The sequence below is a fragment of the Vicugna pacos genome, chromosome 27 (assembly GCF_048564905.1).
Source record: "Vicugna pacos chromosome 27, VicPac4, whole genome shotgun sequence".
NCBI classification, from domain to species: Eukaryota; Metazoa; Chordata; class Mammalia; order Artiodactyla; family Camelidae; genus Vicugna; species Vicugna pacos.
Genome location: NC_133013.1, coordinates 1,183,858 through 1,202,045, shown reverse-complemented (window position 1 = coordinate 1,202,045; position 18,188 = coordinate 1,183,858). Strand labels below are relative to the sequence as shown.

Below are 18,188 nucleotides of genomic sequence, written 5' to 3'. Positions count from 1 at the left end.
TGCGTGTTCCTGGTCAGCGCCGGGCCACCTCCCGTGGAGCTGGGGTGGTGGCGAGGAGGGCTGTCCTGCCCAAAGGGGCTGCCTGTTGTGAAGGCGCTGCTTTTGTCAGAGTGCTGGAAGCTCTGTGTGCATCCTCGCAGGCAGGACCCTTGGCTTCGTCCACTGGGCGACAGCGGGGGCGTCGTGTGGTGCCATTGTTGTCCCCCCGTGTCCTGCTGCGCGGCCCGGGCTGCCGGCTGCAGGCCCCAGAGGGCTGGGTGGAGCGTGGGGCACTGTGCTGCTGGGTGGGCACCCGGCGGGGTGTGGGGAGGGTGCCCGGTGCCGACAGCTGATGCGTTGGGTTTCGGCATTTGTCGGTGGTCGCTCCGTTTCTGTCGCCTGACACGGCTCTCCCTTCTGCCCTGCAGGTTACCTTGCAGCATCCCGGCCTTTGCAAGGACCGGCCCGTGTGGCCACCACCAGCTGGGCCCCCATTGGGCCCTGTCCAGCCTCGCTCTCCTGTACCGGATACTCCACTTGGTAAGATGAAAGCGTAGATTCCTCTGTTTGTTCCTTGCGTCACTGCAGGAGAAGGGCAGATCGCTCTCCAGGTCCCTCCCAGGGCATGGGCCACCCTGACTGGGCTCTCGGCCGTGCTCCCCTGGTGCCATAGCGGACGCAATTGATGGACCGCGTCTTACCCTCCCCAATCCTGCCCTGGGGAGGAGGTGTCCCTTGTAGAGTGCTACGGAGTAAGAGGCCTGTGACAGAAGGCAGGCGTGTCAGTTCTGCACACGGGCCTTCAACAGGGAGCACGTTCCGGGCTCCCCGAAGGAGAAGCCCACCCCTGCCATTGTCTGCAGCGTGTGGAGCCCTGACCTTCCACGGCCGTTGATCGGCTATGGAAGAGACACCTGAACCCGTGGCCTGTGGTTTCTCCCTCAGGGTCACGAGACCTGTCTCCCACTCGGTCTGATGCGGGGACGAGTGGGATACGGGGAAGGAAGGCTCACCAGGTTTTGTGTGGCTTCAGCAAAGTCTTCGCAGGCGAGCCTAATCCTCCATCCCTTCTGTGGTTTTCAGCCCACGTAGGACCTGGCCCGGCCCCGGCATTGGCCGGCAGCTCTCGCCCGCCTGCGGCGGCCCCGGAGGCCCAGGTAAGTGGGGTGGCCGTGCTCCGTTGGACGTCGTCCTGGGAAAGGTGAGCTTCCTGTTTTCCCGGAAGCCATTCCCGCCCTCATCTCCAGACTGTGTGTCCTGTGACGGGTCTGGAGTGTCGTTCGCTTTCAAATTCAATCTCCCCAGGGGCCAGTGGGCTGCTTGTCCCTGGAGCCCGTCACCTTGGCGGGTGCCTGCCTAAGCCACGAGGGAGTGCTCAGAAGCCGAGGACCGCAGACTTTGGCTGTGGGTTTCTTGAGATAGCGTGCGGAGGGTGAGCCCTCGCTCCACACTGGCTTCTCCTGGCTCTGCTGACTCCTTCCTGACGACCTGCACCTGGGGTTGCTCCTGGGTCACTGAGGCAGAGTCCTGTGTCGTCACTCGTTTGACTTGTTCCCTTGCTGAGGCCAGGTGATTCTCCTGTTTAGCATGCCCATTGAAATCCTCTTAACTGAGAAAGGGGCAAAGCCCTCCCTCCAGCTTTGTCCTGTGTGCTTTGTGCAGCTTTGAGTCTACCTGTTTGGTGTGGGATAAATGTCAGAACCCGTGACCGTCTGTTCTCGGGACGGAGATGTGCCTGGCCCGCTGCGTCCAGTTGTACTCTGGGTAGACGTTGCTTTTGTAGTAAGAAATAGAGGCTTGCAGGGAAAGAGCCCGCAGTGAAGAGGCCTACTTCCCTGCAGGGGAATTGCGACGCGCAGCAGCATCCTCCCGTCGTGCTCCCCACCCCTGCGCCTGGTCGGGCCTGCCCTGCCCTGGAAGCTGTCAGAGCTGCTCCTGTGCGTCAGCATGACACGCCGCGGGATTTTGCGCCCGGGCTAGTAGGGTCCTTTTGGTGTCAGTTGTGGGATCCAGACATCCCATTTGAGTTTGCCGAAGGACACAAGTAGTGCGCGCTTCGTAGCGCACTGAAAACCCAGACGTCCCTGAGGATAGCGGTGATTGTAGCGGAGCGTGACTACCTCCTGTGGGCAGCGTTGTCCCTTCAGGAGCACTTGGGCAGCTCCCCCGCAGGACTCCGGGGTGCCCAGCTCCCCAGTGCACTTTGCGCCCAGGGGAAGCCCCTGCAGGTCGGAGGAGATTACTTCGTTTGGGGGGGGGAGGAGAGGGCCAGGCAGGGTCCTGGAGGCAGAGCGGTGACCCAGGTGCGGCTCTGATTGCACGTGTGGAGGACGAGCTTTTCACGTCCGTGCCTTCTGCGTGTTCCTGGTCGGCGCCGGGCCAGCTCCCGTGGAGCTGGGGTGGTGGCGAGGAGGGCTGTCCTGCCCAAAGGGGCTGCCTGTTGTGAAGGCGCTGCTTTTGTCAGAGTGCTGGAAGCTCTGTGTGCATCCTCGCAGGCAGGACCCTTGGCTTCGTCCACTGGGCGACAGCGGGGGCGTCGTGTGGTGCCATTGTTGTCCCCCCGTGTCCTGCTGCGCGGCCCGGGCTGCCGGCTGCAGGCCCCAGAGGGCTGGGTGGAGCGTGGGGCACTGTGCTGCTGGGTGGGCACCCGGCGGGGTGTGGGGAGGGTGCCCGGTGCCGACAGCTGATGCGTTGGGTTTCGGCATTTGTCGGTGGTCGCTCCGTTTCTGTCGCCTGACACGGCTCTCCCTTCTGCCCTGCAGGTTACCTTGCAGCATCCCGGCCTTTGCAAGGACCGGCCCGTGTGGCCACCACCAGCTGGGCCCCCATTGGGCCCTGTCCAGCCTCGCTCACCTGTACTGGATGCTCCACTTGGTAAGATGAAAGCGTAGATTCCTCTGTTTGTTCCTTGTGTCAGTGCAGGAGAAGGGCAGATCGCTCTCCAGGTCCCTCCCAGGGCATGGGCCACCCTGACTGGGCTCTCGGCCGTGCTCCCCTGGTGCCATAGCGGACGCTATAGATGGACCGCGTCTTACCCTCCCCAATCCTGCCCTGGGGAGGAGGTGTCCCTTGTAGAGTGCTACGGAGTAAGAGGCCTGTGACAGAAGGCAGGCGTGTCAGTTCTGCACACGGGCCTTCAACAGGGAGCACGTTCCGGGCTCCCCGAAGGAGAAGCCCACCCCTGCCATTGTCTGCAGCGTGTGGAGCCCTGACCTTCCACGGCCGTTGATCGGCTATGGAAGAGACACCTGAACCCGTGGCCTGTGGTGTCTCCCTCAGGGTCACGAGACCTGTCTCCCACTCGGTCTGATGCGGGGACGAGTGGGATACGGGGAAGGAAGGCTCACCAGGTTTTGTGTGGCTTCAGCAAAGTCTTCGCAGGCGAGCCTAATCCTCCATCCCTTCTGTGGTTTTCAGCCCACGTAGGACCTGGCCCGGCCCCGGCATTGGCCGGCAGCTCCCGCCCGCCTGCGGCGGCCCCGGAGGCCCAGGTAAGTGGGGTGGCCGTGCTCCGTTGGACGTCGTCCTGGGAAAGGTGAGCTTCCTGTTTTCCCGGAAGCCATTCCCGCCCTCATCTCCAGACTGTGTGTCCTGTGACGGGTCTGGAGTGTCGTTCGCTTTCAAATTCAATCTCCCCAGGGGCCAGTGGGCTGCTTGTCCCTGGAGCCCGTCACCTTGGCGGGTGCCTGCCTAAGCCACGAGGGAGTGCTCAGAAGCCGAGGACCGCAGACTTTGGCTGTGGGTTTCTCGAGATAGCGTGCGGAGGGTGAGCCCTCGCTCCACACTGGCTTCTCCTGGCTCTGCTGACTCCTTCCTGACGACCTGCACCTGGGGTTGCTCCTGGGTCACTGAGGCAGAGTCCTGTGTCGTCACTCGTTTGACTTGTTCCCTTGCTGAGGCCAGGTGATTCTCCTGTTTAGCATGCCCATTGAAATCCTCGTAACTGAGAAAGGGGCAAAGCCCTCCCTCCAGCTTTGTCCTGTGTGCTTTGTGCAGCTTTGAGTCTACCTGTTTGGTGTGGGATAAATGTCAGAACCCGTGACCGTCTGTTCTCGGGACGGAGATGTGCCTGGCCCGCTGCGTAAGAAATAGAGGCTTGCAGGGAAAGAGCCCGCAGTGAAGAGGCCTACTTCCCTGCAGGGGAATTGCGACGCGCAGCAGCGTCCTCCCGTCGTGCTCCCCACCCCTGCGCCTGGTCGGGCCTGCCCTGCCCTGGAAGCTGTCAGAGCTGCTCCTGTGCGTCAGCATGACACGCCGCGGGATTTTGCGCCCGGGCTAGTAGGGTCCTTTTGGTGTCAGTTGTGGGATCCAGACATCCCACTTGAGTTTGCCGAAGGACACAAGTAGTGCGCGCTTCGTAGCGCACTGAAAACCCAGACGTCCCTGAGGATAGCGGTGATTGTAGCGGAGCGTGACTACCTCCTGTGGGCAGCGTTGTCCCTTCAGGAGCACTTGAGCAGCTCCCCCGCAGGACTCCGGGGTGCCCAGCTCCCCAGTGCACTTTGCGCCCAGGGGAAGCCCCTGCAGGTCGGAGGAGATTACTTCGTGGGGGGGGGAGGAGAGGGCCAGGCAGGGTCCTGGAGGCAGAGCGGTGACCCAGGTGCGGCTCTGATTGCACGTGTGGAGGACGAGCTTTTCACGTCCGTCCCTTCTGCGTGTTCCTGGTCGGCGCCGGGCCAGCTCCCGTGGAGCTGGGGTGGTGGCGAGGAGGGCTGTCCTGCCCAAAGGGGCTGCCTGTTGTGAAGGCGCTGCTTTTGTCAGCGTGCTGGAAGCTCTGTGTGCATCCTCGCAGGCAGGACCCTTGGCTTCGTCCACTGGGCGACAGCGGGGGCGTCGTGTGGTGCCATTGTTGTCCCCCCGTGTCCTGCTGCGCGGCCCGGGCTGCCGGCTGCAGGCCCCAGAGGGCTGGGTGGAGCGTGGGGCACTGTGCTGCTGGGTGGGCACCCGGCGGGGTGTGGGGAGGGTGCCCGGTGCCGACAGCTGATGCGTTGGGTTTCGGCATTTGTCGGTGGTCGCTCCGTTTCTGTCGCCTGACACGGCTCTCCCTTCTGCCCTGCAGGTTACCTTGCAGCATCCCGGCCTTTGCAAGGACCGGCCCGTGTGGCCACCACCAGCTGGGCCCCCATTGGGCCCTGTCCAGCCTCGCTCACCTGTACCGGATGCTCCACTTGGTAAGATGAAAGCGTAGATTCCTCTGTTTGTTCCTTGTGTCAGTGCAGGAGAAGGGCAGATCGCTCTCCAGGTCCCTCCCAGGGCATGGGCCACCCTGACTGGGCTCTCGGCCGTGCTCCCCTGGTGCCATAGCGGACGCTATAGATGGACCGCGTCTTACCCTCCCCAATCCTGCCCTGGGGAGGAGGTGTCCCTTGTAGAGTGCTACGGAGTAAGAGGCCTGTGACAGAAGGCAGGCGTGTCAGTTCTGCACACGGGCCTTCAACAGGGAGCACGTTCCGGGCTCCCCGAAGGAGAAGCCCACCCCTGCCATTGTCTGCAGCGTGTGGAGCCCTGACCTTCCACGGCCGTTGATCGGCTATGGAAGAGACACCTGAACCCGTGGCCTGTGGTGTCTCCCTCAGGGTCACGAGACCTGTCTCCCACTCGGTCTGATGCGGGGACGAGTGGGATACGGGGAAGGAAGGCTCACCAGGTTTTGTGTGGCTTCAGCAAAGTCTTCGCAGGCGAGCCTAATCCTCCATCCCTTCTGTGGTTTTCAGCCCACGTAGGACCTGGCCCGGCCCCGGCATTGGCCGGCAGCTCCCGCCCGCCTGCGGCGGCCCCGGAGGCCCAGGTAAGTGGGGTGGCCGTGCTCCGTTGGACGTCGTCCTGGGAAAGGTGAGCTTCCTGTTTTCCCGGAAGCCATTCCCGCCCTCATCTCCAGACTGTGTGTCCTGTGACGGGTCTGGAGTGTCGTTCGCTTTCAAATTCAATCTCCCCAGGGGCCAGTGGGCTGCTTGTCCCTGGAGCCCGTCACCTTGGCGGGTGCCTGCCTAAGCCACGAGGGAGTGCTCAGAAGCCGAGGACCGCAGACTTTGGCTGTGGGTTTCTCGAGATAGCGTGCGGAGGGTGAGCCCTCGCTCCACACTGGCTTCTCCTGGCTCTGCTGACTCCTTCCTGACGACCTGCACCTGGGGTTGCTCCTGGGTCACTGAGGCAGAGTCCTGTGTCGTCACTCGTTTGACTTGTTCCCTTGCTGAGGCCAGGTGATTCTCCTGTTTAGCATGCCCATTGAAATCCTCGTAACTGAGAAAGGGGCAAAGCCCTCCCTCCAGCTTTGTCCTGTGTGCTTTGTGCAGCTTTGAGTCTACCTGTTTGGTGTGGGATAAATGTCAGAACCCGTGCCCGTCTGTTCTCGGGACGGAGATGTGCCTGGCCCGCTGCGTCCAGGTGTACTCTGGGTAGACGTTGCTTTTGTAGTAAGAAATAGAGGCTTGCAGGGAAAGAGCCCGCAGTGAAGAGGCCTACTTCCCTGCAGGGGAATTGCGACGCGCAGCAGCGTCCTCCCGTTGTGCTCCCCACCCCTGCGCCTGGTCGGGCCTGCCCTGCCCTGGAAGCTGTCAGAGCTGCTCCTGTGCGTCAGCATGACACGCCGCGGGATTTTGCGCCCGGGCTAGTAGGGTCCTTTTGGTGTCAGTTGTGGGATCCAGACATCCCACTTGAGTTTGCCGAAGGACACAAGTAGTGCGCGCTTCGTAGCGCACTGAAAACCCAGACGTCCCTGAGGATAGCGGTGATTGTAACGGAGCGTGACTACCTCCTGTGGGCAGCGTTGTCCCTTCAGGAGCACTTGGGCAGCTCCCCCGCAGGACTCCGGGATGCCCAGCTCCCCAGTGCACTTTGCGCCCAGGGGAAGCCCCTGCAGGTCGGAGGAGATTACTTCGTGGGGGGCGGGAGGAGAGGGCCAGGCAGGGTCCTGGAGGCAGAGCGGTGACCCAGGTGCGGCTCTGATTGCACGTGTGGAGGACGAGCTTTTCACGTCCGTCCCTTCTGCGTGTTCCTGGTCGGCGCCGGGCCAGCTCCCGTGGAGCTGGGGTGGTGGCGAGGAGGGCTGTCCTGCCCAAAGGGGCTGCCTGTTGTGAAGGCGCTGCTTTTGTCAGAGTGCTGGAAGCTCTGTGTGCATCCTCGCAGGCAGGACCCTTGGCTTCGTCCACTGAGCGACAGCGGGGGCGTCGTGTGGTGCCATTGTTGTCCCCCCGTGTCCTGCTGCGCGGCCCGGGCTGCCGGCTGCAGGACCCAGAGGGCTGGGTGGAGCGTGGGGCACTGTGCTGCTGGGTGGGCACTCGGCGGGGTGTGGGGAGGGTGCCCGGTGCCGACAGCTGATGCGTTGGGTTTCGGCATTTGTCGGTGGTCGCTCCGTTTCTGTCGCCTGACACGGCTCTCCCTTCTGCCCTGCAGGTTACCTTGCAGCATCCCGGCCTTTGCAAGGACCGGCCCGTGTGGCCACCACCAGCTGGGCCCCCATTGGGCCCGGTCCAGCCTCGCTCTCCTGTACCGGATGCTCCACTTGGTAAGATGAAAGCGTAGATTCCTCTGTTTGTTCCTTGCGTCACTGCAGGAGAAGGTCAGATCGCTCTCCAGGTTCCTCCCAGGGCATGGGCCACCCTGACTGGGCTCTCGGCCGTGCTCCCCTGGTGCCATAGCGGACGCAATTGATGGACCGCGTCTTACCCTCCCCAATCCTGCCCTGGGGAGGAGGTGTCCCTTGTAGAGTGCTACGGAGTAAGAGGCCTGTGACAGAAGGCAGGCGTGTCAGTTCTGCACACGGGCCTTCAACAGGGAGCACGTTCCGTGCTCCCCGAAGGAGAAGCCCACCCCTGCCATTGTCTGCAGCGTGTGGAGCCCTGACCTTCCACGGCTGTTGATCGGCTATGGTAGAGACACCTGAACCCGTGGCCTGTGGTGTCTCCCTCAGGGTCACGAGACCTGTCTCCCACTCGGTCTGATGCGGGGACGAGTGGGATACGGGGAAGGAAGGCTCACCAGGTTTTGTGTGGCTTCAGCAAAGTCTTCGCAGGCGAGCCTAATCCTCCATCCCTTCTGTGGTTTTCAGCCCATGTAGGACCTGGCCCGGCCCCGGCATTGGCCGGCAGCTCCCGCCCGCCTGCGGCGGCCCCGGAGGCCCAGGTAAGTGGGGTGGCCGTGCTCCGTTGGACGTCGTCCTGGGAAAGGTGAGCTTCCTGATTTCCCGGAAGCCATTCCCGCCCTCATCTCCAGACTGTGTGTCCTGTGACGGGTCTGGAGTGTCGTTCGCTTTCAAATTCAATCTCCCCAGGGGCCAGTGGGCTGCTTGTCCCTGGAGCCCGTCACCTTGGCGGGTGCCTGCCTAAGCCACGAGGGAGTGCTCAGAAGCCGAGGACCGCAGACTTTGGCTGTGGGTTTCTCGAGATAGCGTGCGGAGGGTGAGCCCTCGCTCCACACTGGCTTCTCCTGGCTCTGCTGACTCCTTCCTGAGGACCTGCACCTGGGGTTGCTCCTGGGTCACTGAGGCAGAGTCCTGTGTCGTCACTCGTTTGACTTGTTCCCTTGCTGAGGCCAGGTGATTCTCCTGTTTAGCATGCCCATTGAAATCCTCGTAACTGAGAAAGGGGCAAAGCCCTCCCTCCAGCTTTGTCCTGTGTGCTTTGTGCAGCTTTGAGTCTACCTGTTTGGTGTGGGATAAATGTCAGAACCCGTGACCGTCTGTTCTCGGGACGGAGATGTGCCTGGCCCGCTGCGTCCAGTTGTACTCTGGGTAGACGTTGCTTTTGTAGTAAGAAATAGAGGCTTGCAGGGAAAGAGCCCGCAGTGAAGAGGCCTACTTCCCTGCAGGGGAATTGCGACGCGCAGCAGCGTCCTCCCGTCGTGCTCCCCACCCCTGCGCCTGGTCGGGCCTGCCCTGCCCTGGAAGCTGTCAGAGCTGCTCCTGTGCGTCAGCATGACACGCCGCGGGATTTTGCGCCCGGGCTAGTAGGGTCCTTTTGGTGTCAGTTGTGGGATCCAGACATCCCATTTGAGTTTGCCGAAGGACACAAGTAGTGCGCGCTTCGTAGCTCACTGAAAACCCAGACGTCCCTGAGGATAGCGGTGATTGTAGCGGAGCGTGACTACCTCCTGTGGGCAGCGTTGTCCCTTCAGGAGCACTTGGGCAGCTCCCCCGCAGGACTCCGGGGTGCCCAGCTCCCCAGTGCACTTTGCGCCCAGGGGAAGCCCCTGCAGGTCGGAGGAGATTACTTCGTTGGGGGGGGGAGGAGAGGGCCAGACAGGGTCCTGGAGGCAGAGTGGTGACCCAGGTGCGGCTCTGATTGCACGTGTGGAGGACGAGCTTTTCACGTCCGTCCCTTCTGCGTGTTCCTGGTCGGCGCCGGGCCAGCTCCCGTGGAGCTGGGGTGGTGGCGAGGAGGGCTGTCCTGCCCAAAGGGGCTGCCTGTTGTGAAGGCGCTGCTTTTGTCAGAGTGCTGGAAGCTCTGTGTGCATCCTCGCAGGCAGGACCCTTGGCTTCGTCCACTGGGCGACAGCGGGGGCGTCGTGTGGTGCCATTGTTGTCCCCCCGTGTCCTGCTGCGCGGCCCGGGCTGCCGGCTGCAGGCCCCAGAGGGCTGGGTGGAGCGTGGGGCACTGTGCTGCTGGGTGGGCACCCGGCGGGGTGTGGGGAGGGTGCCCGGTGCCGACAGCTGATGCGTTGGGTTTCGGCATTTGTCGGTGGTCGCTCCGTTTCTGTCGCCTGACACGGCTCTCCCTTCTGCCCTGCAGGTTACCTTGCAGCATCCCGGCCTTTGCAAGGACCGGCCCGTGTGGCCACCACAGGCTGGGCCCCCATTGGGCCCTGTCCAGCCTCGCTCACCTGTAGCGGATGCTCCACTTGGTAAGATGAAAGCGTAGATTCCTCTGTTTGTTCCTTGCGTCACTGCAGGAGAAGGGCAGATCGCTCTCCAGGTCCCTCCCAGGGCATGGGCCACCCTGACTGGGCTCTCGGCCATGCTCCCCTGGTGCCATAGCGGACGCAATTGATGGACCGCGTCTTACCCTCCCCAATCCTGCCCTGGGGAGGAGGTGTCCCTTGTAGAGTGCTACGGAGTAAGAGGCCTGTGACAGAAGGCAGGCGTGTCAGTTCTGCACACGGGCCTTCAACAGGGAGCACGTTCCGGGCTCCCCGAAGGAGAAGCCCACCCCTGCCATTGTCTGCAGCGTGTGGAGCCCTGACCTTCCACGGCCGTTGATCGGCTATGGAAGAGACACCTGAACCCGTGGCCTGTGGTGTCTCCCTCAGGGTCACGAGACCTGTCTCCCACTCGGTCTGATGCGGGGACGAGTGGGATACGGGGAAGGAAGGCTCACCAGGTTTTGTGTGGCTTCAGCAAAGTCTTCGCAGGCGAGCCTAATCCTCCATCCCTTCTGTGGTTTTCAGCCCACGTAGGACCTGGCCCGGCCCCGGCATTGGCCGGCAGCTCCCGCCCGCCTGCGGCGGCCCCGGAGGCCCAGGTAAGTGGGGTGGCCGTGCTCCGTTGGACGTCGTCCTGGGAAAGGTGAGCTTCCTGTTTTCCCGGAAGCCATTCCCGCCCTCATCTCCAGACTGTGTGTCCTGTGACGGGTCTGGAGTGTCGTTCGTTTTCAAATTCAATCTCCCCAGGGGCCAGTGGGCTGCTTGTCCCTGGAGCCCGTCACCTTGGCGGGTGCCTGCCTGAGCCACGAGGGAGTGCTCAGAAGCCGAGGACCGCAGACTTTGGCTGTGGGTTTCTCGACATAGCGTGCGGAGGGTGAGCCCTCGCTCCACACTGGCTTCTCCTGGCTCTGCTGACTCCTTCCTGAGGACCTGCACCTGGGGTTGCTCCTGGGTCACTGAGGCAGAGTCCTGTGTCGTCACTCGTTTGACTTGTTCCCTTGCTGAGGCCAGGTGATTCTCCTGTTTAGCATGCCCATTGAAATCCTCGTAACTGAGAAAGGGGCAAAGCCCTCCCTCCAGCTTTGTCCTGTGTGCTTTGTGCAGCTTTGAGTCTACCTGTTTGGTGTGGGATAAATGTCAGAACCCGTGCCCGTCTGTTCTCGGGACGGAGATGTGCCTGGCCCGCTGCGTCCAGGTGTACTCTGTGTAGACGTTGCTTTTGTAGTAAGAAATAGAGGCTTGCAGGGAAAGAGCCCGCAGTGAAGAGGCCTACTTCCCTGCAGGGGAATTGCGACGCGCAGCAGCGTCCTCCCGTCGTGCTCCCCACCCCTGCGCCTGGTCGGGCCTGCCCTGCCCTGGAAGCTGTCAGAGCTGCTCCTGTGCGTCAGCATGACACGCCGCGGGATTTTGCGCCCGGGCTAGTAGGGTCCTTTTGGTGTCAGTTGTGGGATCCAGACATCCCATTTGAGTTTGCCGAAGGACACAAGTAGTGCGCGCTTCGTAGCTCACTGAAAACCCAGACGTCCCTGAGGATAGCGGTGATTGTAGCGGAGCGTGACTACCTCCTGTGGGCAGCGTTGTCCCTTCAGGAGCACTTGGGCAGCTCCCCCGCAGGACTCCGGGGTGCCCAGCTCCCCAGTGCACTTTGCGCCCAGGGGAAGCCCCTGCAGGTCGGAGGAGATTACTTCGTTGGGGGGGGGGAGGAGAGGGCCAGGCAGGGTCCTGGAGGCAGAGCGGTGACCCAGGTGCGGCTCTGATTGCACGTGTGGAGGACGAGCTTTTCACGTCCGTCCCTTCTGCGTGTTCCTGGTCGGCGCCGGGCCAGCTCCCGTGGAGCTGGGGTGGTGGCGAGGAGGGCTGTCCTGCCCAAAGGGGCTGCCTGTTGTGAAGGCGCTGCTTTTGTCAGAGTGCTGGAAGCTCTGTGTGCATCCTCGCAGGCAGGACCCTTGGCTTCGTCCACTGGGCGACAGCGGGGGCGTCGTGTGGTGCCATTGTTGTCCCCCCGTGTCCTGCTGCGCGGCCCGGGCTGCCGGCTGCAGGCCCCAGAGGGCTGGGTGGAGCGTGGGGCACTGTGCTGCTGGGTGGGCACCCGGCGGGGTGTGGGGAGGGTGCCCGGTGCCGACAGCTGATGCGTTGGGTTTCGGCATTTGTCGGTGGTCGCTCCGTTTCTGTCGCCTGACACGGCTCTCCCTTCTGCCCTGCAGGTTACCTTGCAGCATCCCGGCCTTTGCAAGGACCGGCCCGTGTGGCCACCACCAGCTGGGCCCCCATTGGGCCCTGTCCAGCCTCGCTCACCTGTACCGGATGCTCCACTTGGTAAGATGAAAGCGTAGATTCCTCTGTTTGTTCCTTGCGTCACTGCAGGAGAAGGGCAGATCGCTCTCCAGGTCCCTCCCAGGGCATGGGCCACCCTGACTGGGCTCTCGGCCGTGCTCCCCTGGTGCCATAGCGGACGCAATTGATGGACCGCGTCTTACCCTCCCCAATCCTGCCCTGGGGAGGAGGTGTCCCTTGTAGAGTGCTACGGAGTAAGAGGCCTGTGACAGAAGGCAGGCGTGTCAGTTCTGCACACGGGCCTTCAACAGGGAGCACGTTCCGGGCTCCCCGAAGGAGAAGCCCACCCCTGCCATTGTCTGCAGCGTGTGGAGCCCTGACCTTCCACGGCCGTTGATCGGCTATGGAAGAGACACCTGAACCCGTGGCCTGTGGTGTCTCCCTCAGGGTCACGAGACCTGTCTCCCACTCGGTCTGATGCGGGGACGAGTGGGATACGGGGAAGGAAGGCTCACCAGGTTTTGTGTGGCTTCAGCAAAGTCTTCGCAGGCGAGCCTAATCCTCCATCCCTTCTGTGGTTTTCAGCCCACGTAGGACCTGGCCCGGCCCCGGCATTGGCCGGCAGCTCCCGCCCGCCTGCGGCGGCCCCGGAGGCCCAGGTAAGTGGGGTGGCCGTGCTCCGTTGGACGTCGTCCTGGGAAAGGTGAGCTTCCTGTTTTCCCGGAAGCCATTCCCGCCCTCATCTCCAGACTGTGTGTCCTGTGACGGGTCTGGAGTGTCGTTCGCTTTCAAATTCAATCTCCCCAGGGGCCAGTGGGCTGCTTGTCCCTGGAGCCCGTCACCTTGGCGGGTGCCTGCCTAAGCCACGAGGGAGTGCTCAGAAGCCGAGGACCGCAGACTTTGGCTGTGGGTTTCTCGAGATAGCGTGCGGAGGGTGAGCCCTCGCTCCACACTGGCTTCTCCTGGCTCTGCTGACTCCTTCCTGACGACCTGCACCTGGGGTTGCTCCTGGGTCACTGAGGCAGAGTCCTGTGTCGTCACTCGTTTGACTTGTTCCCTTGCTGAGGCCAGGTGATTCTCCTGTTTAGCATGCCCATTGAAATCCTCGTAACTGAGAAAGGGGCAAAGCCCTCCCTCCAGCTTTGTCCTGTGTGCTTTGTGCAGCTTTGAGTCTACCTGTTTGGTGTGGGATAAATGTCAGAACCCGTGCCCGTCTGTTCTCGGGACGGAGATGTGCCTGGCCCGCTGCGTCCAGGTGTACTCTGGGTAGACGTTGCTTTTGTAGTAAGAAATAGAGGCTTGCAGGGAAAGAGCCCGCAGTGAAGAGGCCTACTTCCCTGCAGGGGAATTGCGACGCGCAGCAGCGTCCTCCCGTCATGCTCCCCACCCCTGCGCCTGGTCGGGCCTGCCCTGCCCTGGAAGCTGTCAGAGCTGCTCCTGTGCGTCAGCATGACACGCCGCGGGATTTTGCGCCCGGGCTAGTAGGGTCCTTTTGGTGTCAGTTGTGGGATCCAGACATCCCACTTGAGTTTGCCGAAGGACACAAGTAGTGCGCGCTTCGTAGCGCACTGAAAACCCAGACGTCCCTGAGGATAGCGGTGATTGTAGCGGAGCGTGACTACCTCCTGTGGGCAGCGTTGTCCCTTCAGGAGCACTTGGGCAGCTCCCCCGCAGGACTCCGGGGTGCCCAGCTCCCCAGTGCACTTTGCGCCCAGGGGAAGCCCCTGCAGGTCGGAGGAGATTACTTCGTGGGGGGGGGGAGGAGAGGGCCAGGCAGGGTCCTGGAGGCAGAGCGGTGACCCAGGTGCGGCTCTGATTGCACGTGTGGAGGACGAGCTTTTCACGTCCGTCCATTCTGCGTGTTCCTGGTCAGCGCCTGGCCAGCTCCCGTGGAGCTGGGGTGGTGGCGAGGAGGGCTGTCCTGCCCAATGGGGCTGCCTGTTGTGAAGGCGCTGCTTTTGTCAGAGTGCTGGAAGCTCTGTGTGCATCCTCGCAGGCAGGACCCTTGGCTTCGTCCACTGGGCGACAGCAGGGGCGTCGTGTGGTGCCATTGTTGTCCCCCCGTGTCCTGCTGCGCGGCCCGGGCTGCCGGCTGCAGGCCCCAGAGGGCTGGGTGGAGCGTGGGGCACTGTGCTGCTGGGTGGGCACCCGGCGGGGTGTGGGGAGGGTGCCCGGTGCCGACAGCTGATGCGTTGGGTTTCGGCATTTGTCGGTGGTCGCTCCGTTTCTGTCGCCTGACACGGCTCTCCCTTCTGCCCTGCAGGTTACCTTGCAGCATCCCGGCCTTTGCAAGGACCGGCCCGTGTGGCCACCACAGGCTGGGCCCCCATTGGGCCCTGTCCAGCCTCGCTCACCTGTACCGGATGCTCCACTTGGTAAGATGAAAGCGTAGATTCTTCTGTTTGTTCCTTGCGTCACTGCAGGAGAAGGGCAGATCGCTGTCCAGGTCCCTCCCAGGGCATGGGCCACCCTGACTGGGCTCTCGGCCGTGCTCCCCTGGTGCCATAGCGGACGCAATTGATGGACCGCGTCTTACCCTCCCCAATCCTGCCCTGGGGAGGAGGTGTCCCTTGTAGAGTGCTACGGAGTAAGAGGCCTGTGACAGAAGGCAGGCGTGTCAGTTCTGCACACGGGCCTTCAACAGGGAGCACGTTCCGGGCTCCCCGAAGGAGAAGCCCACCCCTGCCATTGTCTGCAGCGTGTGGAGCCCTGACCTTCCACGGCCGTTGATCGGCTATGGAAGAGACACCTGAACCCGTGGCCTGTGGTGTCTCCCTCAGGGTCACGAGACCTGTCTCCCACTCGGTCTGATGCGGGGACGAGTGGGATACGGGGAAGGAAGGCTCACCAGGTTTTGTGTGGCTTCAGCAAAGTCTTCGCAGGCGAGCCTAATCCTCCATCCCTTCTGTGGTTTTCAGCCCACGTAGGACCTGGCCCGGCCCCGGCATTGGCCGGCAGCTCCCGCCCGCCTGCGGCGGCCCCGGAGGCCCAGGTAAGTGGGGTGGCCGTGCTCCGTTGGACGTCGTCCTGGGAAAGGTGAGCTTCCTGTTTTCCCGGAAGCCATTCCCGCCCTCATCTCCAGACTGTGTGTCCTGTGACGGGTCTGGAGTGTCGTTCGCTTTCAAATTCAATCTCCCCAGGGGCCAGTGGGCTGCTTGTCCCTGGAGCCCGTCACCTTGGCGGGTGCCTGCCTAAGCCACGAGGGAGTGCTCAGAAGCCGAGGACCGCAGACTTTGGCTGTGGGTTTCTCGAGATAGCGTGCGGAGGGTGAGCCCTCGCTCCACACTGGCTTCTCCTGGCTCTGCTGACTCCTTCCTGACGACCTGCACCTGGGGTTGCTCCTGGGTCACTGAGGCAGAGTCCTGTGTCGTCACTCGTTTGACTTGTTCCCTTGCTGAGGCCAGGTGATTCTCCTGTTTAGCATGCCCATTGAAATCCTCGTAACTGAGAAAGGGGCAAAGCCCTCCCTCCAGCTTTGTCCTGTGTGCTTTGTGCAGCTTTGAGTCTACCTGTTTGGTGTGGGATAAATGTCAGAACCCGTGCCCGTCTGTTCTCGGGACGGAGATGTGCCTGGCCCGCTGCGTCCAGGTGTACTCTGGGTAGACGTTGCTTTTGTAGTAAGAAATAGAGGCTTGCAGGGAAAGAGCCCGCAGTGAAGAGGCCTACTTCCCTGCAGGGGAATTGCGACGCGCAGCAGCGTCCTCCCGTTGTGCTCCCCACCCCTGCGCCTGGTCGGGCCTGCCCTGCCCTGGAAGCTGTCAGAGCTGCTCCTGTGCGTCAGCATGACACGCCGCGGGATTTTGTGCCCGGGCTAGTAGGGTCCTTTTGGTGTCAGTTGTGGGATCCAGACATCCCACTTGAGTTTGCCGAAGGACACAAGTAGTGCGCGCTTCGTAGCGCACTGAAAACCCAGACGTCCCTGAGGATAGCGGTGATTGTAGCGGAGCGTGACTACCTCCTGTGGGCAGCGTTGTCCCTTCAGGAGCACTTGGGCAGCTCCCCCGCAGGACTCCGGGATGCCCAGCTCCCCAGTGCACTTTGCGCCCAGGGGAAGCCCCTGCAGGTCGGAGGAGATTACTTCGTGGGGGGGGGGAGGAGAGGGCCAGGCAGGGTCCTGGAGGCAGAGCGGTGACCCAGGTGCGGCTCTGATTGCACGTGTGGAGGACGAGCTTTTCACGTCCGTCCCTTCTGCGTGTTCCTGGTCGGCGCCGGGCCAGCTCCCGTGGAGCTGGGGTGGTGGCGAGGAGGGCTGTCCTGCCCAAAGGGGCTGCCTGTTGTGAAGGCGCTGCTTTTGTCAGAGTGCTGGAAGCTCTGTGTGCATCCTCGCAGGCAGGACCCTTGGCTTCGTCCACTGGGCGACAGCGGGGGCGTCGTGTGGTGCCATTGTTGTCCCCCCGTGTCCTGCTGCGCGGCCCGGGCTGCCGGCTGCAGGACCCAGAGGGCTGGGTGGAGCGTGGGGCACTGTGCTGCTGGGTGGGCACTCGGCGGGGTGTGGGGAGGGTGCCCGGTGCCGACAGCTGATGCGTTGGGTTTCGGCATTTGTCGGTGGTCGCTCCGTTTCTGTCGCCTGACACGGCTCTCCCTTCTGCCCTGCAGGTTACCTTGCAGCATCCCGGCCTTTGCAAGGACCGGCCCGTGTGGCCACCACCAGCTGGGCCCCCATTGGGCCCGGTCCAGCCTCGCTCTCCTGTACCGGATGCTCCACTTGGTAAGATGAAAGCGTAGATTCCTCTGTTTGTTCCTTGCCTCACTGCAGGAGAAGGGCAGATCGCTCTCCAGGTCCCTCCCAGGGCATGGGCCACCCTGACTGGGCTCTCGGCCGTGCTCCCCTGGTGCCATAGTGGACGCAATTGATGGACCGCGTCTTACCCTCCCCAATCCTGCCCTGGGGAGGAGGTGTCCCTTGTAGAGTGCTACGGAGTAAGAGGCCTGTGACAGAAGGCAGGCGTGTCAGTTCTGCACACGGGCCTTCAACAGGGAGCACGTTCCGTGCTCCCCGAAGGAGAAGCCCACCCCTGCCATTGTCTGCAGCGTGTGGAGCCCTGACCTTCCACGGCTGTTGATCGGCTATGGTAGAGACACCTGAACCCGTGGCCTGTGGTGTCTCCCTCAGGGTCACGAGACCTGTCTCCCACTCGGTCTGATGCGGGGACGAGTGGGATACGGGGAAGGAAGGCTCACCAGATTTTGTGTGGCTTCAGCAAAGTCTTCGCAGGCGAGCCTAATCCTCCATCCCTTCTGTGGTTTTCAGCCCATGTAGGACCTGGCCCGGCCCCGGCATTGGCCGGCAGCTCCCGCCCGCCTGCGGCGGCCCCGGAGGCCCAGGTAAGTGGGGTGGCCGTGCTCCGTTGGACGTCGTCCTGGGAAAGGTGAGCTTCCTGATTTCCCGGAAGCCATTCCCGCCCTCATCTCCAGACTGTGTGTCCTGTGACGGGTCTGGAGTGTCGTTCGCTTTCAAATTCAATCTCCCCAGGGGCCAGTGGGCTGCTTGTCCCTGGAGCCCGTCACCTTGGCGGGTGCCTGCCTAAGCCACGAGGGAGTGCTCAGAAGCCGAGGACCGCAGACTTTGGCTGTGGGTTTCTCGAGATAGCGTGCGGAGGGTGAGCCCTCGCTCCACACTGGCTTCTCCTGGCTCTGCTGACTCCTTCCTGAGGACCTGCACCTGGGGTTGCTCCTGGGTCACTGAGGCAGAGTCCTGTGTCGTCACTCGTTTGACTTGTTCCCTTGCTGAGGCCAGGTGATTCTCCTGTTTAGCATGCCCATTGAAATCCTCGTAACTGAGAAAGGGGCAAAGCCCTCCCTCCAGCTTTGTCCTGTGTGCTTTGTGCAGCTTTGAGTCTACCTGTTTGGTGTGGGATAAATGTCAGAACCCGTGACCGTCTGTTCTCGGGACGGAGATGTGCCTGGCCCGCTGCGTCCAGTTGTACTCTGGGTAGACGTTGCTTTTGTAGTAAGAAATAGAGGCTTGCAGGGAAAGAGCCCGCAGTGAAGAGGCCTACTTCCCTGCAGGGGAATTGCGACGCGCAGCAGTGTCCTCCCGTCGTGCTCCCCACCCCTGCGCCTGGTCGGGCCTGCCCTGC

General features: G+C 62.7%; 1 protein-coding gene across 1 annotated transcript in view; it reads left to right on the top strand.

Moving 5' to 3' along the window:
* Positions 1 to 17,171, top strand: part of LOC116279800 (uncharacterized) — a 97,195-nt gene extending 80,024 nt beyond the window's left edge. Inside the window, exons 47-57 of the mRNA XM_072950622.1 lie at positions 408 to 519; positions 3,397 to 3,470; positions 5,039 to 5,150; positions 5,694 to 5,767; positions 7,372 to 7,483; positions 10,360 to 10,433; positions 12,039 to 12,150; positions 12,694 to 12,767; positions 14,372 to 14,483; positions 15,027 to 15,100; positions 17,149 to 17,171. Coding sequence (XP_072806723.1) covers positions 408 to 519; positions 3,397 to 3,470; positions 5,039 to 5,150; positions 5,694 to 5,767; positions 7,372 to 7,483; positions 10,360 to 10,433; positions 12,039 to 12,150; positions 12,694 to 12,767; positions 14,372 to 14,483; positions 15,027 to 15,100; positions 17,149 to 17,171 — 953 coding nt within the window. The remainder of the gene's footprint in view (positions 1 to 407; positions 520 to 3,396; positions 3,471 to 5,038; positions 5,151 to 5,693; positions 5,768 to 7,371; positions 7,484 to 10,359; positions 10,434 to 12,038; positions 12,151 to 12,693; positions 12,768 to 14,371; positions 14,484 to 15,026; positions 15,101 to 17,148) is intronic.
* Positions 17,172 to 18,188: the final 1,017 nt, after the last annotated feature.